This window comes from Glycine max, chromosome 5 (genome assembly GCF_000004515.6).
Source record: "Glycine max cultivar Williams 82 chromosome 5, Glycine_max_v4.0, whole genome shotgun sequence".
Classification (NCBI taxonomy): Eukaryota; Viridiplantae; Streptophyta; class Magnoliopsida; order Fabales; family Fabaceae; genus Glycine; species Glycine max.
In genome coordinates, this window is record NC_038241.2 from 32879538 (window position 1) to 32907440 (window position 27903).

General features: G+C 31.1%; 3 protein-coding genes across 7 annotated transcripts; 2 read left to right on the plus strand and 1 right to left on the minus strand.

The window, feature by feature from the left end:
* Positions 1-6000: 6000 nt before the first annotated feature.
* Positions 6001-8630, minus strand: LOC100812201 (glutamate decarboxylase 1-like). The gene is given in 6 exon segments (NM_001254232.2): positions 6001-6728; positions 7010-7062; positions 7152-7405; positions 7509-7924; positions 8042-8246; positions 8460-8630. Coding segments are annotated over 6 exon segments (1482 nt in total). The 5' UTR covers positions 8546-8630; the 3' UTR covers positions 6001-6260.
* A 6771-nt stretch (positions 8631-15401) lies between these two features.
* LOC100812743 (protein NRT1/ PTR FAMILY 8.3) lies at positions 15402-20429 on the plus strand. Its single transcript, XM_003524789.5, has 5 exons — positions 15402-15835; positions 16261-16366; positions 16451-16668; positions 17319-17875; positions 19310-20429. The coding sequence occupies exons 1-5, from the start codon at positions 15785-15787 to the stop codon at positions 20130-20132; spliced, it is 1755 nt and encodes a 584-aa protein (XP_003524837.1). The 5' UTR covers positions 15402-15784; the 3' UTR covers positions 20133-20429.
* A 1170-nt stretch (positions 20430-21599) lies between these two features.
* On the plus strand, positions 21600-27446 carry LOC100804008 (protein NRT1/ PTR FAMILY 8.3). 5 transcript variants are annotated; one of them, XM_041015473.1, is made up of 6 exons: positions 21600-22016; positions 22501-22609; positions 22873-23090; positions 23790-24361; positions 26248-26840; positions 26928-27446. In XM_041015473.1, exons 1-6 carry the CDS (start codon positions 21966-21968, stop codon positions 27068-27070), a joined length of 1686 nt encoding a protein of 561 aa, XP_040871407.1. In that variant the 5' UTR covers positions 21600-21965; the 3' UTR covers positions 27071-27446. The 5 variants fall into 5 exon arrangements, with proteins under 5 accessions (XP_040871407.1, XP_040871408.1, XP_006580079.1 ...); XM_041015474.1 differs by having other exon boundaries at positions 21601-22016; positions 23790-24037; positions 24191-24361; positions 26248-27446; XM_041015475.1 differs by having other exon boundaries at positions 21608-22016; positions 23805-24037; positions 24191-24361; positions 26248-27446.
* The last annotated feature ends 457 nt before the right edge of the window (positions 27447-27903 follow it).

The following is a 27903-nucleotide window of genomic DNA, read 5'->3' on the forward strand; positions in this document are numbered from 1 at the left end:
AATTCAACTAATAAACTAAAATTGTTATTATTTAACTAGAAGCTCACTTCTCTTGGCCAAGTCGAATTAGCTGATTGAGCAATGATCTGACTAGAACCTGCAAGTTGCAAATCAATTTTTTAGGATTAAAACATAAGGGAGATATATGGTATAAGTAGGTAGGTAATCAAGGATAAAGAAAAATACATAGATTATAATCAAATCATCTTTAGAGAAGTTGAGGGTGAAGGTGGTTTGGTCAGCTCCAAGGTAGTTAATATGGAAGACAAGGTCTTCTGTCAAGTCATCCTTGGTTCTCCATATAACCCGACCAATGCCAGCATAAACAAGCCCATACTTGTGGCCACTTACATTTATGCTCTTCACCCATGGGAGTCTGAAATCCCATTCTAGCTCTGGGTAAAGGAAAGGAGCAATAAAGCCACCACTAGCAGCATCCACATGAATAGGCGTATCCCATCTATATAATATGACAATTGACAAGTAAAGCAAATTAGGTTTTGATTCTCATTTATTAACTTTTAATAGATTTTGTGGATTTAACCCACATTAAATCATATGATTGGATCAGACTAAAAGATCTATATTTAATCTGAGCTAAAGAATTTAAGCTCTAAATCCTACATTTTATCAGGTTTGGATTAGTCCAATTAGCCCGATTCATTTTGCAAACTTTGTACCTAACTAGTGCATTAATTAGTTTAATTAAAAGTCTGCATGAATTATTCAACAAGTATTTATATGAAAAGAAAATAGAATAAATTAAGAAAATCAAGTAAAATTAATTTATGTGTTTTGTTTTCTTAAAAAATCATTTACTTTTTTTCATGAATTGAGATATATAAGTTGATTTTAGTTTGAGAAAAAAAAATATTTTATTTAATTTTCTCATAAATACTTAGCGAAAAATTTACTTAAGTTGATTCTTAGTTATTAAATATCAACATAACCTATGGAAAGGGAAAAACAGAAACAGAAACAACAGAGGCCCATGGAATCCGCCAGCAGTAAGTGACTCATTTCAAGGGCAGGTAAAGGTTACTAATTGACAAAACAAAAAGGGAACGTGTGAGGTGATTCCCAATTCCAAACCAAAACAAAAGCTCGTTAATCGTTTACACCAAATAAGGTTTGCTTAAAGTGGACACGTGAAAATGTGGTCATTTTTAACCAAATTAGGATTAATTAATAGATATTTCAATTTCATCCAATAATAAACATAGCACTTCAAATACTTTATCACTTAAAAAGAGTTTTTCTCGTTTGCAGCTTAAGTTTTGGCAATATAAGAATGATATATTTAATGTGTGTTTGGATGACTGGGTTAGTATAATTAATTTTGAATTAAATTTATATGTGTAACTTAAGTTTTGGCAATATAAAAATGATATATTTATTGTGTGTGTTTGGATTAGTGTTGATAAAATTAATTTTATAAAATTAATTTTGAAGTGACATGATATATATTTTAATATTTTTATTATAAAATTAAATTAAAGATAAAATTCAGTAAAAAAGTTTCCAACCTGAGATTAAACATGCACATATTATTGGTTAAGTAAAGAAGGTGGATTGTTGCAAACGTATAACTTTGTTGTTAATTTACATTATCAAATTCTATTATGATAAATAAAAAAACATTTTAAAATTAAGGTAATGATGATACTTCTATTTTTAAAATATCAATTTTAATTTATCTTAGGGAGACGAATGTGGGTTTTGCTTTTTTTGCTTTTGTTCACACAATGTTTTAATTTTTTTATGGTGTCCCACGTTCAAAACTATGTACGAAATATATCTTGGTTTCGTTTCTGCCATATAAAAATTAAGGAACAAAAGTGTATGAGAAGAACAAGAAAAGCAATCAGGGGAAAAAAAGTCTTTGGAAAAATCAGAAAGATAGCCTGCACAAAGGTCAAACAATGATCTTAGACAAGTAAGAATCAAGATTCCTTAAGAATTTTGGATAGGTGGTCGATCAGACATAAAATTTCTTCATCAAATATATATCAAATGTAACTGCTTTTACTGTGCGTCAGTTAAATAGGTCTTGCATTATGCGAAAGCTTTTTTGGCCATTGGATATAAGCTTATAAAAACGAAAAGCAAGGATTGAATAATTTGGCTTTTCCATATTAGCAAGCGTCATCAAATGTAACCAAAATACTTATGTGTAATAATTTCATTCTCCTCTCTGTTGTTTAAATTTAATTTCATATATGAAATATGGAAATTTTTATAAATGTATATGTGTAAGTAATTTTCCTTTTAAAATTAATATGCTGTTGTCCTTGAAAATATGATTTTTTCCCTTTCATTTTAGTTCTTATTAAAAAAATATTTTTATATTTAATAAAAAATGATATGATTTTAGTCTTCTTGTGAAGGACTAAAATTATACAAATTTTATAAATTATAAGGATTAACATTAAGAACTAAAGATATGTTTAAAATGCCCAATTTTTTTTTATATTAAGTTGTCCAAATTTGAATAGTTATCATCTTGCTTATGTATTTTTTTGTTGTTTACTTTATTAGTTGTTTTACTTTTTATTTCTTTATTTATTTTGTAATGGGAATAAATTGTTAGACTTTGGTATTTATCTACTGTTTTGATTTCCTACACCGCTCCGAATTATCGGCTAAGTTTGAATTTGAATTTGTGATAGTAACAATTTTTAAGTATTCTAGCTGTTATTAGCAAACTAAAGTATTACTAACTAACTCCCCTGATTTTTATTTTTATTTTTGCATGGACTAAATCAATAAATTGGGTATGGAGCCGCGTTATTAGATTATATATTCTCTAGTTTAACAACTTTAGAATCCTTTTCATATTTTAGCAAAGTTAATTTTCACAACATTGATTATAACTTGTTAATATGCATAAATTAAACTTGACATTTTATAGCATATACCATATATTATAGTGTATAAAATTGATTTTTTTCCCTAAACCAAATGGACTCTTAGTTTTTTTGTTTTAAATTCTGATAAAAAAAATTAATTTTAAACTATTAAAAACGATTAAAATATTCAATTAAAATAAATTTAATCATAAATATTATATCGAAATTGGTATTGAGTGTGCCACAATTAATGCATAAAAATAATTCTGACCCTTATTATAAGGAAAGGTGCCACAATTAACTGCAAGATAGTATTGTAGCGTGTAGGTAAACAAATTTATTTATTTATATATATATCAGCGTGTAGATTATAAACAAAACAAAAATATATCTTGTCTTTAAGGTAGCTAGCCCCTTAACAAAGAAAATTTCTGCAAAATATGGTGAAATGATCAACGTTCACACGCCTCAACCTTAGATTTTGACTTGTTTCGGCTCATTAATATGAACATGAAATACGGTGATCAATTTAACATACAAAAGTGGCAGCGTTTCAGTGGAAGATGGAACTACAACTACGTATTTTGTCTTGCGCAACTTAACTTGACTAAAATTACTCTTTTTTTTCACTGAAAAAACAATTTTCTTTTAGTTTAATTTTTATTCACTTACACACAACCAAATCACAAATCTTAGTAGATATAAAGTTATTATAAAATTTAATAAATTTAATTATCATCTTGATTTGTAATTAAATAACAATTTAAAAAATTCTTTATAATATTAACACATGAAATATTCTCTAGCTCTCAAGTCTCGATAAAATATTTTTCTCTCATACGAAAATATTAAAGGAATACATAGGTGGATGGACTTTCTAATTGTCTTCAAAATATTCTCAGAGAACTTTTTACACCATCAGCATAAAAAATTCATATACTTAACAAAATAAAAATATAAAAATTAAAAACATAAAAAAAGGTAAAATATCTTTGGAGTCCCCGTAAAATTTTAAAATATTAATTTTACTTTTATAAAAAAAATTATTAATTTAATTCTTATAAAAATAAAACATATTTTTACTGGTCTTTAGTGGTGATTCCAATAGATAGTAATTTGACATGATTAATAAACTTATCCCTATAATTTGATTACAAACAATTTGTAGTGGTTAAAATTCTTCAAAATGAATCAAACAATTTCTCGTAGCTAAAATCCTCCTAAAATTATAATTTTTTGTCACTTATTGATCAATTTTCTCTTATTTTCTGATGAGATTATGAAAGAAGATGAAACAAAAGTGAGTTTTGGTCATCTTCTCTGCATGCTTTAAAAGATAGAGAAGAAATAATCAAATTTGGTAGTCACGTCATGAAAAGGTCAAAGAAAGTTACCATTAAGATTCAACAAAAATATGTTTTATTTATGAGGATGAAATTAATATTTTTCAAATTTTATATAGACATGTAAAATATATTTTTCCCTAGAAAAATTTATTTAGAGAACGAAAATAAAATTTACAAAAAGTTAAGTAACAAAAACACATTTAATCTTTTTAAAATATCTCACACTTGGTTGGCTTTTATTTCTTTTTCTCTATTGATTTTATGCTATTTGTACCATTGTTAAGTAATTCACCTTATATATGTTTTCTCTTTCCTTTTTGTTTTATTTATTTTGTTAAATGACATTGTTAACATTCTTATTTTTTTTTTCTGTTTTTATTGATTTAATGCATATTCTCTCTCATTGACTTTTTTTCTTTTATTGTTTTTTATTTATCTTCATCCATGGCGTGTGATGTTTTTTAAACTATTATTAGTGTAAAGTATATATTTATCATTTTATCAATGACTAATTAATTTTTATCATAAAATCTGATTGATTACTTTTAGTAAGTTTTTTTTTTAATTATATTTATTTTATTTACAATGTTTGAATCTAAGACTTTTCTTAAAAAGGTGAAGTTCAATTTTACATGAACCAATGACTTGTTGGTTTTTTCGTGTTTTATAGATCTTTTTATTTTTTTTCCTTGTTTTCTTTTGTTTTTCTCTCACCTTTTCTTTGTGATAGAATAGTACTGTGCATGTAAGTTTTTTCTCTTTCCTTTGTTGATTTGTATTGTCATTAGGGGTGGAAATGAGTAGAGCCGAGTCGAGCTGAACTTTGTTAGGCTTGAGCTCGGCTTGAGTTGAATATGTAAGGCTTGAATTTGACTTATTACCTGTCATAGACTTTTTTTTAAAAGGTTTGACTCGGCTTACATAAAAGCCTAGCTTGACCTACGAGCTTATCTAAAAGCTTGCTTAAAGACTTCTTTGATGAATTAATTATTTTGAAACCTAGTGAATTACTAACTAAAAAAAAGAAATTTATAAAATTTTGTATAAGTAATATACAAATCCAACAATAATTGATAAACAAAATCATATTGAATTCAAGTCGTTAAAACATAGTATATCAAAAGAAAATGAGAAAAAGAGAGCATAATATTAAAAAATGTATGGATTAGAGATGATTTATACTAATATAGACAAACAAAAATATTTAAATTGTCTAAAAATGTCTTTACAAAATATTCTTTTCTTTGGAAGTATTAATCTGGTTACATTATTCTTTTAGCTTAAGTCTCTTTCTTCTTGAAAATTGTCCACATGTAAGTGAATTTTATAAGCACTTTATATTACTTCATCGTGTCATTCATAATGCCATAAAAATGATATAGATAATCATCGTTAATCTGTTAGTTGATATAAAGCTAGCAAATAAAATATAATTCAAGATATACACCCTTAAACCAATAAATTAAAGTGCAGATAATCATCGTATAGATAATCATTGTTTTAAAAGTTTTTATTTAATTATTATTATTATTATTACGACCGACTTGTCAAGTTTAACAAGTTTTTATTTATAGTTTGGATTTGACCTTTTTATCTAAAAAAAACATTTTAAAAACTTTGAGCTAGACCTTTACAGTAAACAAGTCAAGCCAAATCGAGCCTTAAATAGATTGAGTCAAAGTGAGCTCATTTCCATTCTTAATTGTCATGCTTCATAATGTAAATTCTTTTTCAAATATTATTTATTATTTTTTAAATTAAATATAAATGAGTGAGAGTAATACCAAGAGTAACACATATATAAATGCACTTAATCGTAACAACTGAACTTTCACTAAAAAATCAATGTGGTGGAACAATTAAAAACAATACATCAATGTTGAATTACATGTCTCAATTGACATCAGATTATAGGAAAACAAACTAATAATGGAGTAAGCTAGCTAAATGATATGCCCAAAATTTTCGGAAAAGAATAAAGTAAATATAGTTAAGGGTGGATTTTAAATGGAGTTAGAACAAATATGGTGAAGGCTCTGGCTCCTTATTTAATTGGCATAGAGAGCTAGGCAGCCATAATTTTCTGACGCTTGTTGGATTCTTGAGCAATGATTTCCCTGTGTGCATCCAATGCAGTGTTCTTCACCCCATTTTCAACCATGGCCTTGTTCTCTTCCTTTGTGTTTTTGGTCACTTTTGGGGGGTGTAGTTTTTCAAGTTCATGCAGCACATTGTATATGTCAAACACAAGGCGTTCAGCAAGGGTGCGTGAAAACTCAGCCCTGACGACCACACGGAGCACATTGATGTGTTGAGCAGCAGGTGGCATTGGATATGCCGGCACGATCCAACCATGGCGGCGCAACATCTCCGATATCTTGAACTCATCGTACCGGCTTCTGTCTTTGAGAGAAAATGCCACCACAGGAACACCATTGTCTTTTGAGAGTATGTTAAAGTGCCCACTCTTCTCCAAACTTTCCTTCAGCACCATTGCATTGTCTCTGCAGTTCTCCATTATGCTCCTGTATCCCTAGTAAGTTCAATAATTAATTGGGTAAGTGTATATTCGAGTTCAATAATTGTTTCTTAGAAAAAACGGTTGAGCATATATTCCTTCCAATTTTGATATTTCACTTGGATCATAGTGATGGCTGGCTATATTTTATGGTTAAATGTGGAAATTTTTATTAGATACGTACGTAGTTGTGATTGAAGATGCGTTATTATTTTTATGAATATAAATCACAATGAGGGGAAGGGGAAGGGGGTGTAAATCCAATAAGAAATGTTATTATTTAACTAGGAGCTCACCTCATGGCCAAGGCGAATTAGCTGATAGTATTGAGCAATGATCTGACTAGAACCTGAAAAATCCAACTTATATATAGTTAGGCTTATAGGATAAGGTATTTAATCAAGGATCAAGAAATACACATTGTAACGAATGAATCACCTTTAGAGAAGTTGAGGGTGAAGGTGGGTTGGTCAGCTCCAAGGTAGTTAATATGGAAGACAAGGTCTTCTGGCAAGTCATCCTTGGTTCTCCATATAACCCAACCAATGCCAGCATAAACAAGCCCATACTTGTGGCCACTTACATTTATGCTCTTCACCAATGGGAGTCTAAAATCCCATTCTAGCTCTGGGTAAAGGAAAGGAGCAATAAAGCCACCACTAGCAGCATCCACATGAATAGGTGTATCCCATCTATATAATATGACAAGTTAAGCAAATTAGTAAATGACAAAGGAACATGTAGAAATATTTGAATTGGTGAAGAGAGGTAATTAGTGGAACATTAATTACTTACCCAGTTTGCTTGTTTTTTTCAAGCAGCTGGTCATTCAAGAGCTTGACATCTTCGAACTCTCCATTGTAAGTTGACCCTAAGATTGCAGCAACACAAATAGTGTTTTCATCAACCAGTTCAACAGCTTTGACAGGGTCCATCACATAGTAGCCTTCTCTCACCTCAACTTCCCTTAACTCCACCTCAAAATACCTTGCAAATTTCTCCCAACATACTTGCACATTGGAACCGGTCACCAAATTGGGCTTATCATAAGGCTTGCCCTCTGCCTTGCGCTTGTTCTGCCACTTCTTCTTGAATGCAAGCCCTGCCAACATTATGGCCTCTGATGATCCCACGGTTCCTGCTCCAATTGCATTCTCATTTTCTCCAATTTCAGCATGGAACATACGTGCAATCATGTTCACACACCGATTCTGGTTTCAAAAAGTACACAAAAAACATAAGAAATGTTTCATATTCCAAAATATAAAGATTTATAATTAATTTATTGTTGTTGTATATATAGCTCTGAGAAGAAGATGAGAAAGTACGTGAAGGTCGGTGGTGGCAGGATACTCGTCCATGTCAACATAGTTCTTGTTGATGGATTCCATGATGAGCTTGTTGCACTCTTCTTCCATGGAAGTGGTCACAAAGGAAGCCAAGTTCAGCTTTGGAATTGCATCAAGCTGCAACTCATCGTGTATGTTCTGGTACGCAGCCTCCTTTGGCATGGAGTTTTCTGGCATGCTGAACCTGCGTCACCAAAACAACACTTCATTTATTACCTTGATCCCCAGAAAGAAAATCAAATGAATTGAAAGAGCATATATTCAAGTCAAAGTATTCACCAAAAATATATATATATATATATTGAAGCCAAAGTTAAATGATATTGAATGAACATAATAAAAGGAAAAACCAATGCGACATGGTAAAATGGAAGAATGAAAAGCAAAAGATATAAACCTGGGAAGAGAGTCCCTGGCATAGCGAGAAGCAAAGTTGGAATAAAGAAAGAGGTCAGACTCAGAAGAGGGTTTTGGAAAAACCATTGTGAGGTATGTGTTATAATCTGTTGTTGACCTTAAAGACAGCAAAGAAAGAATTAATGATGTTTGTTTTGAGGTTTGTTTGGATGTTGGATGAAGAGGCAAGTAGTGGTATTTATACGTGGTGATGGTCGGAAAAATAGAAGAAGACTCGTTCTTGGCTCCAGAATTTTCTCTGCATTAATTTATTACAATACAGCATATCGACTTTGAATTTGCGTTCATAACTTTCGCCTTTTTCTTACTAGTATTATTTTAATTTTCTAGAAAATGAGACAACATGATGAAGTTATTTTTTGCGCGTTCTTATATTTTCAAACATTTTATTTAACCAGATATAATTAATTATATTAAAAACAAAGTCATAAAATCATATTTTAATTAGTTACTTATTCTTTGTATTCTTATGGAAGACCGTACGTGTTGACGCGTGCATGTTGTTTGAAATCCTCAAATGGAACCCACACGAGTTATTAATTAGCTGTAAGAATTGTAAACGGATCTGAAGCATTTGTGTAGTAGTTGTTTTGTGTAAATTATATAACAAGTATTTGTGTTAAATAAATAGAATGAAAAATTAGTTTATATATTTTAATTTTTTAAAATAATTTTATTATTTATTTATTTATTTATTTATTTATTTTATTAGTTAAGATATAAAAGTTCATTTCAATTTATAAAAAAATAATTTAATTTAATTTAATTATCTTATAAATGCTCTCTAAAAGATTTACTTAAATTGATTCTAAATGATGTAAACATATATCTTATAGCATGTTGAATGAAAGTTTTTTATTTTTATAATTCCTATCCATATGTTATTCTAAGAAATTTATACATAATTTTATTTTGATGATAAAAAATTCTAAAAAATTTCAAAAAAGTTCATCCTTTTTATTTTTTTATTTTCACCTAATTATAATTTAATTATAATATTATTATGTGTGAGATAGATATAATTTTTATTATTAAAAAATATTTTCTTACAAAAAAATTAAATCTTATTTTTAAGAATATCTGTCATATATATTTACTCCAATAAAAAAAATCCCTTAAAAAATCATTCAAAAAACTCTCAATGTTTACTAGGGGAAAAGGCAAAAACAGAAACCATAGATGCCCATGGATTAATCCGCCAGCAGTGAGTGCTGTCTCAGTGTCTCGTTTCAAGGGAAGGTTACAAATTGACCAATCAAAAAGTGGGAGGGAGGTAACTCCTAATTTCCAAACCAAAACAAAAGATAGTTTACACACTAAATAAGGTTTAAATTAAATAAGGCTTTATTTCCACTGAATAAAAATAAAATAAAGTTTGCTTAAAGTGGACTCGTGAAAATGTGTTTATTTATTATTTTAATCAAAGTAGGATAAGTTTAGAGATATTATAATATAATCCAATAATAAATAATTAAATATAACACTCTAAATATACTTTCTCACTTTAAAAGAGTTTTCCCATTAATTTACATGTGCAGCTTCAGTTTTGGCAAGAGGATTTGTTATATTTCGGTCAAATGAAGAAAGTGGAGTGTTCCTAGCTCATGGTTTTGTTTCAAAACGTGCAATCCGATCGAGAGACCCTCTTCCATTCTCTCATTGTATTATCTTTATCCATAGGTGTATACAATAAAATCATCAAAATACAATGAATTCTATTGCCGTATTACGATTTACAAGATAATCGAAATATCAAATTCAATTATGATAAAAATAAATATAAATTAAGGTTACGATGATACCTTTTTTTGTTTTGTTATTATAATGCTTCTGTTTAAAACATGGGTTTGTAGTAATTTTTCACCTTTATCTTTATGAATGAATTATGATGTCCCTCGTTCAAAAACACAAACCATGACTTGATTTCGTTTCTGCCGTGAAAAAAAGGAAAAATGTATGAGAAGCAACACGACAACAAAGGAAAAACAAGTCTTTGGAAAAGTCAAATTAAGTTAGACAGCAACCTCTACATCAAGGTCAAGCATTGAACTTAGAGAAGTAGGGATCAATATTCGTTAAAAATTTCAGATAATAATTTCAACATGATTAGATTTTCTCAACTCGCCGCGGGATTGCAAGACATGACTATCTTAATCAAATGTAACAACAACAAAAAAAAGAAACTTAAGTAAAATTCTTTGGTGATGCTTCTCTCTGATTAAAAAAACATAACACGTGTGATAATTTTATCCACTCTTAGTTGTTTTAATTTAATTTCATATATGAAGTATGGAAAATTTTTATATATGTATACCTGTGTAAGTAATTTCTTTTTTCTTTATTGGTATGTTAATAATTTATACTTCATCATACACTTGTCCTTTGTCCTCCGACACACCTGAATCCATGACCCTTAGATGGAGAATGGAAGCCAATTGTGGAACCTTAATTTGTTAATTTGGTGTAGAACCAACAAAACAAAACACCCTAATTTCTGAATTTGGAGAAGAATACTCCATTTTAACATTTTCCGTTAACACTGTGACAGTAGGGATTGAAATGAACAGTTTTAAAAATAGGAAGGATTTAAATGAATTTTTTTAAAAATGAAAAATCAAATTGAAAAGAAGAAAAAAATAAAAGACCAAAAATGATATTCAGACAATTTAAAATATTTGTTGTAAATTCAAAAATGATTAATTAATTTTTTAGTTCCTCAACTTTTTTTATATTATTTTGGTCTCTCAAAATATTTCTGGCAATTTTTAGCCTTTCGTTAATTTTTTGTCATCATTTTAGTCCTTCTAATTTTTTTTCTCATTTTTAGTCCTATTTTTTATTGTCTAGGAGTAGTCCAAAATATAAAATAAATAAAGAACTAAAAATTGACACAACAAAAATTAATTTTGAGCAATAAAAAAATAAAAGACTAAAAATAGAGAAATTTTTTTAGAAGGACTAAAATTGCTAACAGAAAATTAATGAAGAACTAAAATTATATAAAAAATTTTGAGGACTAAAAATTGAAATCTATAAAAGTTGAGGGATTAAAAGCTTAATTAACCATTCAAAAATATAATTTATATATTCAAAGATGTTTTTGTATTATAAATTTTAATTATCATATAGTTTATATATTAAAATTTAATTACTTAAAATTAAAAAATTATTTTAAACAATAAAAAAATTAAAAAAAGACTATTCAAATATAGAATGCCTAATTTCTTAATTTCGTCAACTCTCGTCCCAATTCTAAAATCTGATTAGTATTCTATTATAAAGGGAGATGGATTTTAATTTTCTTCTTTGTAATTGTTTAAATGTTTACTTTTTAATTTAATAAATAATAATTTAAAAAAATTACTATTTTTACACATTGAAACTAATTTTTATATTAAATGATAATAACCTTAATTATTATCATAATAACTATAAATATATAACTAATTTTACAATAATTATCACTTTAATCATTACACCAAAACAACAAGCACAACTAATTTGACATTATTTTGTATTAATTAATATTAATTATTATTATAATAACAGCATACAAAATTAATTATATATAATTGTATATTGATTATCTTAAAAATATATATGCATATACATGAAAAATTTTTAGAGAAAGGGGGGCTTGAGTCCCTACTCCTCCCCCTCTAAATTTGTTCCTATAATAATAAAGTTGATCAAGATTTCAAGGCTAAACAAGATCATAACATGTAAAAAAAATGACTAATGACTAGATAACTAACTCTTGCGGACTGATTTTTTTTCTCTTCATGTTTATGGACTAAGTCTAGGTAAATTTGATACTAAACATCCTTATTAGATTGTATATATTAATTTTATATGGGTGATAAATAATTTTATGCATAATATTTACAATATCATCACTTGTAAGAATTACTTTAGGTTAAGTATTGTTGTTTAACAAAAATTATGAGTTACTTTAGGTTAAGTATTGTTGTTTAACAAAATTTATGAGGGATAAATTTTGTTAAACAATGTTGTTAACAAATAAGTCTTGTAAGTGATAACATTAAAGATGACTTAAGTATGTAGTTAAAAAGTTTAATTCTCGTTAATAATGATATTTGTTTGAAAGTTATATATGAATTAATCATATGGAACATCAATCCCATGTGGCTATGTTTGGTGGACATGATTTGGAGATGATGGATGAAAAGAAAGTTTTTTCCAGCAATTTGATTGGGGTGATTTAAGAGAATTAACTTGGATGGGGAGATGGGGAGATGGGTCCCACAACAAAAAAAATTGTCTTTCCTAAATGGTCCATCAGGTCAGTAACGTGTCAAAGGAATGCCTTTATGTTTGTGTTCTGGTTGAATCAACATGTTAGCATTTCATTTTTTTTTAAGTTTTTAAAATTATACTGAATTCTCTTTTTCTATTTTTAATATATTTCTCATTTATTTTTTTTCAATAAAAAAATTCAACATTTAATTTTTTTAAAATTATTATTATTTATTTTATTTACTCTATTTATCTTTTCATAAGTAAATAGAACACAAATAAATCTTAGTATTCCGATAAATTAATCTCTAATTCTTAACCAAAAAGGTACTGTATGACCTAAAATTTAATCAATTTTTTTTAACGTGACAAAAATATTTAATTAAACTAAATTTAATCATAATTTTTATATTGAAATTTGTGTTATAATGTGTTGTGTCCCAATGCATAAAAATAATTTTGACCTTAAGGATGTTATATCTATTGAATTCAAATGATCCATTTGGTCTCCTTTGAGTTTCAACTGCAAGAATAGTTATGTAGCGTGTAAATAAACAAAAATATATGTACATTTCTCCGCGAGCCATTGACCAAATGGCCATTCAAGCCAGCCAGAATATGGTAGCCTTTCACAATGAAAAGTTCAGCAGAATTGAATAAGGTGAAACAATCAACGTCCACACGCTTCAACCTTGCATTTTGACTCATTTGGCTTCATTAATTAATATGAGCAAGAATAATTCACTGAATATGATTAATTAATACTATATATCCGAGTGAAAACGTTGCAGTGGAAGATGAAATTACGTATTTTGTCTGGCACAACGACACAACTTGAATGGAAATATTCTTCGCTTTAACTCTAAAAAACGTTTTTCTTTTAAGGATGAACAAAGTTTTGGAAAGTGTAAACGTAACGTAAGCATTTGACTCACGAGACAGGCAAGGGCTGAGACACCAGTTCGCTTGTTTTAGGAAAAAAATTCAACTTTTTTTTATATATAGAAAAAATAATAAAAAATAGTGTTATTTATTTAAAATAATGTATATAAAATTAATTTTGCTCTTGACCAACGTTGTTGAATTTGAGTCCAAAAATATAATTATTTTGGATAATTTATTTTTTACATGACAATTATAAGTGGTAAGTGGAAAAAGAAAAAAATATCATTTTCTTACAAGATTTTAAATTCAATCTTGTTACTATTATTGTATACACACAAACAATTAACCTTCAAGTTACCTCCTCCATTAATTTCCCCCGAAACTTCTCCTGACCAAAGCCACTAATTTATCTGTAAATCAGTGGGCCTTGTTACTTGAAAAATTTTCAATATTAGGAATACAAAGTAGAATCAGCTCTGAGCACCTACACACATGGTATCACACTTGTTTCCAAAGTAGGGCTGAAATTGAAGAAGTGGAATGTTCCAAAAGCCCATTTCTCTGGCAGAGTATCATTAGTCCATTACCCGAGTGTAATATGGCCCAAGTAGCTAGGATTGGGCTGGACCCATGTACAACCTCCAACAATCTGGAATTTTACTTTCTGCACCTCCAAAAAGACCCAAGCAGACCAAATTACCCCTCCACCCAACCACCCAACACTACGGCTACACACAAACTCTAGCAGCCAACACCACCGTTGATGACCATGATGCAGGGAAGAAGGCACGATGAAATCAGGATGACAAAGAAGGTAGGGAATGTGACCCTATTCTGAAAAAACTATTCTAAAAGACACTTGTTTTTATAATTTTGGAATAGCCTTCCTAGAGCATGCTAACATATTTCTATAATAGCCTATCGAGAATTATGCTAGCATAATTCCAAACAGGTTATTCTGCAAAAAACACTATTTTTTTAATGCTTTTAGAATAGTCTTTTTAAAATAGCTTTTCTAGAATTATGTTAATATAATTCTTAAAAGACTATTTTGATAGATTCTTCTTTTCTATACTATCAGAATAATTTTTTTTTTTTTTGTAAACATGCAAATCTAATTTCGAAAAGACTATTCCAAAACTATAAAAAAAGTTTATGTACCAAAAATTTCATAATTTAGTTGATTGATTATTCCAAAGTCTGAATAGAGTCTATATTGCGGATGGGTTCATTGATTGCCATCTAATAATTCCAAATAATGGATAACGATTCACCCCACCTTATTTAAGACGCTAGATTCGTTATTTTTGAGGCTTGAGTTTTTTTTTTCTTTACCTCCGATTGATTTATTATGGGAAAGTAATTCTAATTCATTTAAGTTTGATGGAGAGATAAATAAAATTTGACCAATTATTTCCATCAATAATCTAACTTAGGTATTACTTCAATATATTAATCAGTTGTATTCAGTAAATGAATTGGTTTCAGCTCTCAAAGTGATTAACTGTACCTCTGAAAAAAAAAAGAAGCTATGCATTAAAATGGGTCACACGTTTATAATTATAAAATGGATGATGTTTATGATTATTTTACTTCATGATAACATGGCTCACACGTCAGTTTTTTTGAATAAAATCACAATCAAAATATCGACGATAATTTATTTATAATTAGTAACAAAGCATCTTTTAATTATTTAACCAATATCCTTACTTGAGATACTAGATCCTATTTATCCTTTCGAATAAACAAACTTGTTGGAATCTTTAGGAAATGTTGAGCTGCTAAGATGAAAAATGGTTTAATTGCATTAGACGACAAATCGCTTCGAGAGTTTGTTGTTGCTAAATGCTAAGTGACGCTATGTTACGGGAAAAGATAAAATAAAACTGAAGATATTTATTTTAATTTAATAAGGACTGGGTTGCTTCCTCTCTCGAGTTGCTCAACCTTTCACTCTCCTTTTTTTTTCTTCAGCCAGCAACTTGCGTCTCTATCCATTGATTTGCAACTTGCAAACAACACGAAACAATTGCGGTGTTTTTTGAGCATTCCGAGGATATATTTTTTCTCTGTAATTAATTATCCTTTAAATTCCCAATATTCCTCGCTCTATTCTCTTCTCTTCGTACTACCATAGGAAGGAAGGAAGGAGAGAGAGTTATGGGTTCCCCAGAAAATCAATTGTCGCTCGCAGAAGAGGCTCTTCTTCAGGTCAACACAGCACTCTTCCCCTTTCTCTAATTTTTGCTTTCTGTAAGTTGATTTCGTGTAGCTTCTTTAATTTTGTTGTGATTAATATTGTTAAACATGAATCATTTATTTCTTAAAAATGTTTGGTAATGTGGAATACAAGCAAGTTAATGCAGCAAAGTGGGTCAAGGGGCCTAGCTCAGTTGGTTGAATAGTTGCGTGAGTTATTGTAAACACACTGGCTTTGATTCCTTATGGATAAAAATGCAGCAAACTGGTAATTAGTTAAACATAAAATGTTGATCTTTAAGATTTAAATTGTGTGACAACGAAATACTCGGTGTCTTTCATGTCCCTTCCCCTGTTTGAACTTTTGCAAAAAAAAAAAAAAAAAGATATTTTGCTCTATGTATGATGGATGAACAATTGGGTGTTTTATACTGAAGGATGATGAGAGCAAACAATACACAGGAGATGGATCGGTTGACTTTAAAGGGAGGCCTGTTCTTAAGCGGAATACTGGCAACTGGAAAGCTTGCCCATTTATCTTAGGTAAGTTTTTTTCATTGCTCTTGTGCTTAAAAAATAGTAATTCTTTTTTGTTGATTGCATTTTTATGTGATGTGAATCACACAGGCAACGAGTGCTGCGAACGTTTGGCGTACTATGGCATTGCGACAAATCTTGTTACCTATCTTACCCAGAAGCTGCACGAAGGAAATGTCTCTGCTGCTAGAAATGTCACCACCTGGCAAGGCACTTGCTATCTTGCACCTCTCATTGGAGCTGTTTTGGCAGATGCTTATTGGGGACGATACTGGACAATTGCCATTTTCTCCACCATTTATTTCATTGTAATTATTACTAACAATGATAGTTTTTTTTTCCTAATCAAATAATTTTCCACACACATTCCCTCTTTTGATATACTGCTGGAAATGTCCTACATAATTTCTTGGACATGAAGCAAAATATATGCTTGCAAAATGCCAAGGATTTACCTATGCAAAGATTTTTGGGATCAGTCAAGGAAATACAGTATTTTGCATAATGCAATTTGTAATGGTGATAGGATGTTATTTCTTGTTCTTGTTTGTTTGTGGAATACGAATTATTTTATACATTTTGTGTCAAAAAACAATGAGAAAATGGTTAAGGATATGGAAGAACAGCAAATATTATGCTGTCAAAAAATTTGTCAAAGGGAGATTCAGAAGACTAGTTTTGAGTGTACTGTGATTCAAACTTCTTTCTTCCATTGCACTTCTTCTACTTGATATCCAAGTTTCTTAGTGTGGAAGTAAGGAACTTTTACAGATTTCTCTTGAGCACTGAATATAATTTGTAAATGCATCATCACATTTTTCAGGAACCCTTGGTGTTTGTATCAGCATGTTGGTATTCTTTGTCATCATTTTGTTTTCTGTACATCTTTTGCTTCTATATGCTTTGCTGTCCAGTATTCTATACTTGTTTTAAAATGTAAACTGGCCGTTTCATTCAGGGAATGGGTACATTGACTCTTTCTGCATCAGTTCCTGCCTTGAAGCCTGCAGAGTGTTTGGGTCCTGCATGTCCTCCAGCTACTCCTGCACAATATGCTGTGTTCTTCTTTGGTCTCTACCTGATTGCTCTTGGGACTGGTGGTATAAAACCATGTGTGTCATCTTTTGGGGCAGATCAGTTTGATGATACTGATCCCGGGGAAAGGATTAAGAAGGGATCCTTTTTCAACTGGTTTTACTTTTCTATCAACATAGGAGCCCTTGTTTCCAGCACTTTTATTGTTTGGATTCAAGAAAATGCTGGCTGGGGTCTTGGATTTGGCATTCCTGCTTTATTTATGGCATTAGCTATCGGAAGCTTCTTTTTAGGCACACCCCTTTACAGGTTTCAAAAACCAGGGGGAAGCCCTATTACAAGAATGTGCCAGGTTGTGGTAGCATCTGTCCGGAAGCGAAATCTGGTTGTCCCTGAGGATAGTAGTCTCCTATATGAGACGCCAGATAAGAGCTCTGCAATTGAAGGAAGTCGGAAACTAGAGCATAGTGATGAACTAAAGTAATTATTTTGTTTACTGTTTGAGTGTTATTAGGTTTCATGGTCACAAACTTACAATACAGGAAAAGGAATATATTATTATGCATGTTAACTTATCTCTTATATTCTTGTTAAAGTGATTTGTTTATAATCGAGGTTCCTCATGTTAGGGTCTGACTAGCCAGTTACCTTTAGTGCTTATGCTTTGTTTATCACACAAGATAAGGCCTAATAGGATTAGGATAACTAATCTTGGTGCTTGGAGTGCTTAACAGAGAAGAATACTATCTGGTCATGTACTTTCATCAGGTGATTTCCATATGATACCCCTACTATAACCCTTGTTACACCTCTTCTTCCGCTCTAGGACTGTTGCCTTATTTTGTTACCCATAAGTTGCCATTCCCTCTTTAGAGACCACAGTTGTCACTATCATCAAAGTTGGAATACTTTTTATAGAGATCAGACAATTTCTAACTTCTATGACACCTTCTGTGCCTCTGATGGATTTATTCTTAATCTTATCCAAATTTCAATGGATTTGCATATTTTCCAAATTTTATAGGTGCAAGTTTTAGACTAACTAAAACTATCATCTTTAAATTATCTAGTGAATACTAGCAAGACCCAACTGTGCGGAGTATGTCATTAGTAAACAGTCTCATAATGGTGATTTCTTTTGATCCCAGGAGAAAAATATTATTCTTTCCTTTATTTTTTTTCTTAATTCATATCTAAAATTCCCTTCCCCACATCTCTCTGGTTCTAGGGTTGAAGTTTATTGTCAGGTGTGTTTCCCCATATTTGTGAAATTTTTTGTGTATTATAATAGAAAAGAAAATAAATTAGTTTACATTAAATTGGGTAGCACCTTGATACCCAAGGGTATCTGAAAACATTTCTAATTCAATTTTATTTAGCAATCAACAAAAACATGATACTTTAATTGCTTATTAGGTGGATAGTTTTTATCCTATTCCTTCCTTATCCAGTGATTCTTATCCTATCCCGAGTGCCAAATGAGGCCTTAAAACAAAGAGGAGTAAAAATTGCTCAGTATACCATAAAATTATTAATGCTGAGTAAATGTACTGTTATATTTAATTGCTGTGGTTTTGAGATCTATGAATATATAAGTAAAAAAATTCCTTTTTATTTCACTTTGCCAGTAAACTTATGTTGCAGTATATGTGTTTGATATGGAAGCATATATTTTTATAAAAAAAGATCACCGGTTGCCTATCTAATTATTATATCTTCATTTTGTTGCCTTACTATTCATGACTAGACATTTATTGTCAACATTTTAGCTTTTTCATTCATGGCTCAACTTTGCACATAATTGTCCCCTATTCTGAATTGTAAGAAACGAATTTAGAAGATTTATTTGCTTGTTTCAATCGATATCAAAGAATGAACTTACAATGTTTATCATTTTCTTTTGTTTTAATGAAGGTGTCTTGATAGAGCAGCTGTAGCATCCGCTGCTGAGAGCAAAAGTGGTGATTATTCTAACAAGTGGAGACTTTGCACGGTGACACAAGTAGAGGAGTTGAAAATCTTGATTCGCATGTTTCCAGTTTGGGCTACTGTGATCGTTTTTGCTGCTGTTTATGCACAGATGTCAACACTGTTTGTGGAACAAGGAACGATGATGAACACAAATGTTGGTTCCTTCAAGATTCCTCCTGCTTCCCTCTCAAGTTTTGATGTGATAAGTGTTATTGTCTGGGTCCCTGTCTATGACAGGATTATTGTTCCCATTGCAAGGAAATTTACAGGCAATGAAAGGGGCTTTTCAGAGTTGCAAAGAATGGGAATTGGCCTTTTTATTTCAGTCCTGTGCATGTCAGCAGCTGCTATAGTGGAGATTGTGCGTCTGCAGCTTGCGAAAGAGCATGGCCTTGTTGATGAACCTGTTCCTGTACCACTTAATATATTTTGGCAAATTCCTCAGTATTTCTTATTGGGGGCAGCAGAAGTATTCACATTCATCGGGCAGCTGGAGTTCTTCTATGACCAATCTCCAGATGCCATGCGGAGTTTATGTAGTGCTTTGGCACTTTTGACTACTTCACTTGGGAATTACTTGAGCTCTTTCATTCTCACTGTAATGACTTACTTCACTACACAAGGTGGAAATCCTGGATGGATTCCAGATAACTTGAACAAGGGTCATCTTGATTACTTCTTCTGGCTTTTAGCTGGACTTAGCTTCTTAAATATGTTTGTGTACATAGTTGCTGCCAAAAGATACAAGGAAAAGAAGTCTGCTTAAGATTTTCCAGGCATTTCTTTGGACTGGAAGGATGTTCTGCCATTTCCCTGTCAATGTGGCGATTGTTCTGCATGTGGAATAAAGATGCTCTGCAATTATGTACGCTTTTTATTTACAAAGGAAAATCTGTTATTTATGCCGGTTCAAAACAGCCTTGTCTCTGCCCTCTCCCACGAAGCCTAAAATTGATAAGATTGCTTGCTACCATTTAGGCTAAATATGGGCAGTTAAGATTGCTTGCAACATTTACATGTGTAACTATTGATGTAGAAAAGGTTGATACTCCTTTTATGTGCACCGTCGTTTCAGATTGTAGTGTTTGATTAACGAGAAGCAAATAGCTAGGAGAATGCACTACGGGATAAAAGTAGCATTCGCTTATTAACACGGAAATACTCAAACATAGACACTACACTGGTGATTTGACAAAGGTTGATTGTTAATGAATTACATATGAATGCTAATAGTGAGCAGAATAAATTCGCCATGTTTCTGGATATTGGCGACAATTGCACATTAAGGTTTCAGTTCATTGCAATAATAGTTATGTGAAAAGGCTTTGAATTGTCATTCAAATTCAATAGCAATTTGCTATGTATGATAATTATGCTATCTTTTACGATAACTATTCTTGTAAAAGTCATATCTAATTAGCTATCATAATTTTTAATTGGTTGACATTTAAAAAAATTTACATAGAAATTAAACTCATCTAATTACTTCTGGTATCTCATTATTTATTTTTTAAGACAATATATGCTTTTCAAGTATATTATTAATCAAATAAATTATTATGATAAAATAGTCTTCTTTATAAAAAAAAATATTTCTTATTAAAAGAGTTAGAACTTAGAATATAATTGTGAGTTTATTTAAGTGAGATGTCAATAATAAGGATATTATTGAAAAAATAATGTTTTATAATTTTTAAAATGATAAATATTTGTATACAAAGTACTAATTAATTCACATGAAACCAAAAGAAATATAAAAAATAAGTAATTAATATATACATTAAACCAAAAAAATATAAAAAATAAGTAATTAATATATTGAAGTTAAGATTGAATCTTTTATATAATATTTAAATTTAATCTTTGACAAAAATAATTTTTAATCAATTTTTTTTTATCTTTCAATCGAATTTCAAATTAATGAAAATTTTTTTTTTCTGATGAAAAAAACATTAAACTAGAAAAGAAAAATTAACACTGAAAAATACAAGAGCAACAGGCAGTGGGTGTGAGATAATGAGTATTTTATCTTTGAATGTGCGTTGTTTCACATTCGACAGCGATGCTAAAATGTGCAGATAGTGATTGAATATCCAACTAATCAAATGCGACCATCCAGAATGAGCCACGTGTAAGACTTTCAATGAGAAATAAAAAAACAAAAGACTGCATCATTGAAATGAGTTTCCACTCTTAATTCTGGTACACATCGAACAGACGGTGGAGTTTCATATTTTAATGCTTCTTGTGCGAATATGCTAAATATAGTACTAGGTCATTAACGAGAAATGCGAGCAGCACTTTTTCTTACATCCTATTTTTTTTTTAAGATTGACACTAACGAATTATGTTGTTTAATTAAGTAGTTTAGGTTCCAATAAATCTGATTAATTTTTAAGTGTAGAATAAATCATATTAAAAAAAGAAATATGTAATTTATGCAAATCTTTGCGGTGAATTAAAAATCTCTATATATACGTGGAGAGAGAGAATATTTTAGTTAATATCCTTTATCATTTACCCTCCATAAAAATTGAGTTTTGCTCAGTTTAGAAGGAGAAAGAGAGAGGGAAAGAGGCTTCTCACCAAAGAGTAAGACATGGGTTCCATTGATGATGATACACCGCTTCTGGAAGAGGGTCTCCTTCAGGTTCTCCTTCACTCCTTTCTTTCTCCACTTACACACTTACCTGGAATTTTCTATCTTCATGTCATGCTATTTACTTTTTTGTTTATCTGCAACAAAATTCATTAAAAGCACAAGAAGTGCTAAAAGAGAAAATACACAGTAACACATAGTCTTATACTGCGCACATCCCCGAAAAGATTAAGGGCCATCAAATAATTCATGAGTTTGGCCAATAAGAAAGAAATGAATCTTATTCTGTACTACCTGCAAGCCTCACAAAATAAGATACACATCCTTAACAACCGTAAGCCTCTCCAATACCGCATAAAATAAGCTTTCAAAGGACAAAAAAAGGAAGCTCTCGGGTTTGCTTGCCATTGTCATGCTACTTATTTACTTGTATACAGTACAATACAATTATACAAGCCACGGCATAACACATACTAATAAACAGATAGTTTGCTATGAGATATCATTATGTATGATTGTTTATTTTACTGTGAAGGATGATGAAGGGAGTGAGCAATTCACAGGAGATGGCTCAGTTAACTTTAGAAGAGAGCCTGCTCTTAAGAAGGGTACCGGCAATTGGAGGGCTTGTCCTTTTATCCTAGGTATGATTTTACATTTCTCTCATGTTCTTATTAAATAATCATTTTTGTTTATATCATTTTGAGTAAATAGAATATACGTGTGGAAAGGGTTTTTATACTATCATTCAATAAAAAATTATGATGTATGATAAGTTTATTGACTTTAACAATAACTAGCTAAAAAGTCATACCTATTTCTGATTTGTTGTTTGTAAAAATATTTAGATTGATACGGCATACTCATAGAAATTAAACTCTATCATTTTTATGTTTATAAATCTCAGGCAATGAGTGTTGTGAACGTTTGGCCTTCTTCGGAATTACAACAAATCTTGTTACCTATCTTACCACCAAATTCCATGAAGGAAACGTTTCTGCTGCAAGAAACATCAGCATCTGGCAAGGCACTTGTTATCTCACTCCTATCATTGGAGCTGTTCTAGCAGATGGTTACTGGGGTCGATACTGGACAATTGCTGTTTTCTCTGCGGTTTATTTAATTGTAATAACTGATAAACTTAGATAACCTTCTTTTACTTGTCAAATGTTTTTTCACACACATCTCTCTCTCTTAAATGTTCAGTAGTATGGCGGTTTTGAAAGATACTGGAAAAAATCCAAGTCTTACATTGGCTAGAGATAAGACCAAGAAGGAATTTATAAGTAAGAGGCAACTCTCATCCTATGATCTAGCTTTTGGGGTTGAGTTAGGTCCAAACCCACATTATAGGATGGTATTAGAGCATATCCTAAATTCAGTAAACAGATCAATCACCATGTCATTCATGCACCAAGCCCAATAGTGTTGGGCGTGAGGGGTGTATTGGAAAAAATACAAGTCTCACGTCTATTAGAAATAAGGGAAAAAAAGAATATATAAATAAGAGACATCCCTCATCTTATTACCTTATTGAGGTTGAGTAGGCTCCAACCCACATTATAAGAAAAGATAAATAATATGAGCACTCTTGATTCTGTTTTGGATCAGTCATATCATTTAATTAATGAATTTAATTACAATGTACTGACACTATCATCCAATCATGAATTATCATGCATGCCTCGGTCATAAGATGCCGAAAGTGATTTGTAATTGGTTAACTTAACATTGTAACAGTGACAGTCTATCAAATTGAACTCATACTTAATTACATACATGCTTTGCAGTTTAATTGTCTTTTCATGCTGTAATGAGTAATAGGGCTACTACATGCAGGGGATGTGTACTTTGACACTTTCTGCATCTTTACCAGCATTGAAGCCTGCTGAATGTTTGGGTTCTGTATGTCCTTCAGCTACTCCAGCACAATATGCTGTGTTATACTTTGGTCTGTACCTGATTGCGCTTGGGACTGGTGGTGTGAAAGCATGTGTGCCATCTTTTGGGGCAGATCAATTTGATGACACTGATCCCAACGAAAGGGTTAAGAAAGCGTCATTTTTCAATTGGTATTACTTTTCTATCTACCTAGGTGCCATTGTGTCATGCAGCTTAATTGTGTGGATTCAAGACAATGCTGGATGGGGTCTTGGATTTGGCATTCCTGCTTTGTTTATGGGATTATCTACTATAAGCTTCTTTATAGGCACACATCTATACAGGTTTCAGAAACCTGGGGGAAGTTCTTATACAAGAATGGCCCAGGTTTTGTTTGCATCTGTCCGGAAGTGGAATCTGGTTGTCCCTGAGGATAGTAGTCTCCTGTATGAGATGCCAGACAAGAAATCAACAATTAAAGGGAGTTGCAAACTGGTGCATAGTGATAATCTAAGGTAATTAAACTGTCTTTACTTTGACATTTTTCCCTAGTAGTATTATGAGCTTCTTTCATTGTCACAATATAGGCAAGGATTAGGATTATCTTGTTATACATGGTGACTTTCTAATATTCTTGTTGAAGTGCAATTTGTCTAATATCAAATTAGGAATTAGTTGTTTATGGGGAAAATGTGTGAGACCTTCCCTAATGTTACAGAAGTTGTAAGTGTTAGGGTCTAACTGGTCACTTACAAATTAGCTAGACTTAGGCCTTCCTTGGCACGCCTAGTAAGGACTGAGGATGGAATAACCAATTATTCTGACTTATCTGATGATTGGAACACATAACCAATTGCAGAACATTATCCAATTCACTCTTTTCATCAATTTTTGTATGACATTAATGCTGCAGTACTGGGGAGCAATTATAAATTTATAATATTTTTTTGGATTGTGATGATTTTACTGTCTTTTTATATGAATTATTTTTAGGAGTTTTATTTACTTATTCAGGTGAATAAAGGTAATTATGCAGAATTAGAGTCCATGTTGGATACTGTATGGGCCAAGATTTATCATCTATATAATATATTACTATCATACTATGTTATTTCTAATGTTTATTTAAAGTGGTATACTGAAGGTCAATGAAAAATGTTTAGCGATTTAGTATGTATGTATGTGTTATGTAGCATTTGCTATTAGCTATGATAGGTTAGTTATCCATTAGTTAGTTAGGAGTTGCCTATACATAACAGGGGTTGACTCGGAGATTTTATCTTGTGATTTATGAGGGAATTCAGATTGTTGTGGGAGAGTCCAGGCCTCTTGAAAGTACTACGAATCATTTCTACTATTTTTTTGTTAATAGAGCCTTTTTTTCTATAATTCTGATGCAATTTCTTTCAGTATGTGTATTCAATTTTATTTAACCATCAATGAACGTGTGCTATTCTTTAATTTTTTTATCATAAACAGGAATCCAAAATTCACCAAAAAAAAACAGGAAGCCAAATGAGGCCTTAAAACTGAAAGAGGGAAAATGGTTTAATATGCCATCAAAATTAAGAGAAAGTCTTCAATGTGTTCTTTTCCTAAGTTACATGCATCATAAAATTAGTCTTTCAAGAATCAGTTGCCAAATTAGTCTCTCATGTTCTTGTTGTCCCCCTATTGTCCTCCAAAGATTTTGTCACCAAATTAATCTTTAAAAGATTAAAAGATTAATTTGTCACTAAATTAGTCTTTTAAAGATTCCTTTTTTTACTGCTTCAGATCCATGTGCATGGGGAAAATATATTTCTGCTTTTCATTTCACTTTGCTATAAGTTTATGTTACTCTGTAAGTATTTGATGTCAAAGTAGATATTTTAATGCTAACACCAGATCACTGGTTGTGTATCACGTATTTATTGTTGTCCAATTAGTCATTATTAGACTAGCATATGATATGAGTAAAATTAATATTTTTTTTTCATGACTCAAATCTGCACATAATTGTCTCCTATTCTAAAACGTGTGAAATGATTGTACAAGATTTATTTGCTTATTTCAAGTATATAATGAAGTGCTGAACTAGCTGTACTGAATTTTTTTCTTCTGTGGATGAGAATTATTACAGACTTTTTCTCAAGGTTTATCCTTCCAGTATGCTAATGGCAAATTCATTGTTTTCTTTGTTTCTCCTTTCCTCTATTGTACGAATAATGTGGTCTTTAAAACTTTTGTAGGATATATTTCATGTAAACATTTTTCTTTTAGCCTGTCTTAGTTGCATTGAGAAGTCTTGTGCTAAAGTTTGATGCAGTTTTAATATTTTCTTTTATTTTTCTTTCAAATAACCACACTTGCTTAAAAATGCTTTCTTAAACTCCTTTTATTTTTTTTTGCTTTAACGAAGGTGTCTTGATAGAGCAGCTATAGTGTCCGATTATGAGAGCAAAAGTGGTGACTATTCTAATCCATGGAGACTTTGCACCGTGACACAGGTGGAAGAATTGAAAAGTTTGATTCACATGTTTCCAATTTGGGCTACTGGGATCATTTTTGCTGCGGTTTATGCCCAGATGTCAACGTTGTTTGTGGAGCAAGGAACAATGATGAACACATGTATTGGTTCCTTCAAACTACCCCCAGCTTCCCTCTCAATTTTTGATGTCATAAGTGTGGTTTTGTGGGTCCCTCTCTATGACAGGATAATTGTTCCAATCTTAAGGAAGTTCACAGGCAAAGAAAGGGGCCTCTCAATGCTGCAAAGAATGGGAATTGGCCTTTTCATTTCAGTCCTGTGCATGTTAGCAGCTGCTGTTGTTGAGATTATGCGTCTGCAGCTTGCAAGAGAGCTTGACCTTGTTGATAAACCTGTTGATGTGCCCCTTAGTGTACTTTGGCAAATCCCTCAGTATTTCTTTTTAGGGGCAGCAGAAGTATTCACATTTGTGGGGCAGCTTGAGTTCTTATATGACCAATCTCCATATGGTATGAAGACTTTAGGTACTGCACTGACACTTCTGAATTTTTCATTGGGAAATTACTTGAGCTCTTTCATTCTTACTATGGTAACTTACTTCACCACACTAGATGGAAAGCCTGGTTGGATTCCAGATAACTTGAACAAAGGTCATCTCGATTACTTTTTCTTGCTTTTAGCTGGACTTAGCTTCTTAAATATGTCTTTGTACATAGTTGCTGCCAAAAGGTACAAGCAGAAGAAGGCTTGTTAAGATTTTTCAGGGAGTGGAAGCATGTTCTGAAATTTCCTTCTGTCATTGATTGTTCTGTTTGTATATATGCTACGCATAAAAGTAAACTTGGCTTCTCTCAAGAGCCTCTAAGGGTGTATTTGGTTCAGAGGAGAAAAATAGAAGAATTTTTTTTAATTAAAATAGAATGGAAGAGGTGTGAGTCTCAAAATAAAATACAAAATTTCTCTTGTATATTATTTCTCTCCTCCAAAACAAATACACCCTAAGTGAGAAGGTTCACATAGGTAAATTGTTGGCAGTAAATGTTCACATTCTGTACGGTGCAAAACTCACATATGTAACTTGTATATGGCATCAGATTATTTGAGCTCAGTAAAAAATATGTAGTTTTATATTTTCTCTTTTCTATTGTTCATGTTCCTCGTGCTTGATTAACGGGAGGGGAAAATTAAAGGAGAATGAATTACCGGTAGAAAAAATAGCTCATCAGCACAAGTCATAAAAATATATACACTGGTGAGATGAGAAAGGTAAATGGATAAAATATAAATGCAAATTGCGAGCAGAACAAATTTGCAACATTTTTTGTGTTGGCAAACTATTGAACAACTCCTTTCACTGTGCCCTTATAAACGCGGTTCTAAATACGGCTCTGGCTATTAAAAATATTCTTAAATATAATTTTGATCTCTAATAAAAATCTCTTTACGTCAAATTAGATTCAAGTTATTTTGAATTTTGAAAGCAACTATGCATAATTATTACCACTTTTTTTTCAATTTTTTTATGTGAAAAATCTGGTATACTGTTATGGTATAAGGAAAAAAAAAATCATCCTCAATGATCATATT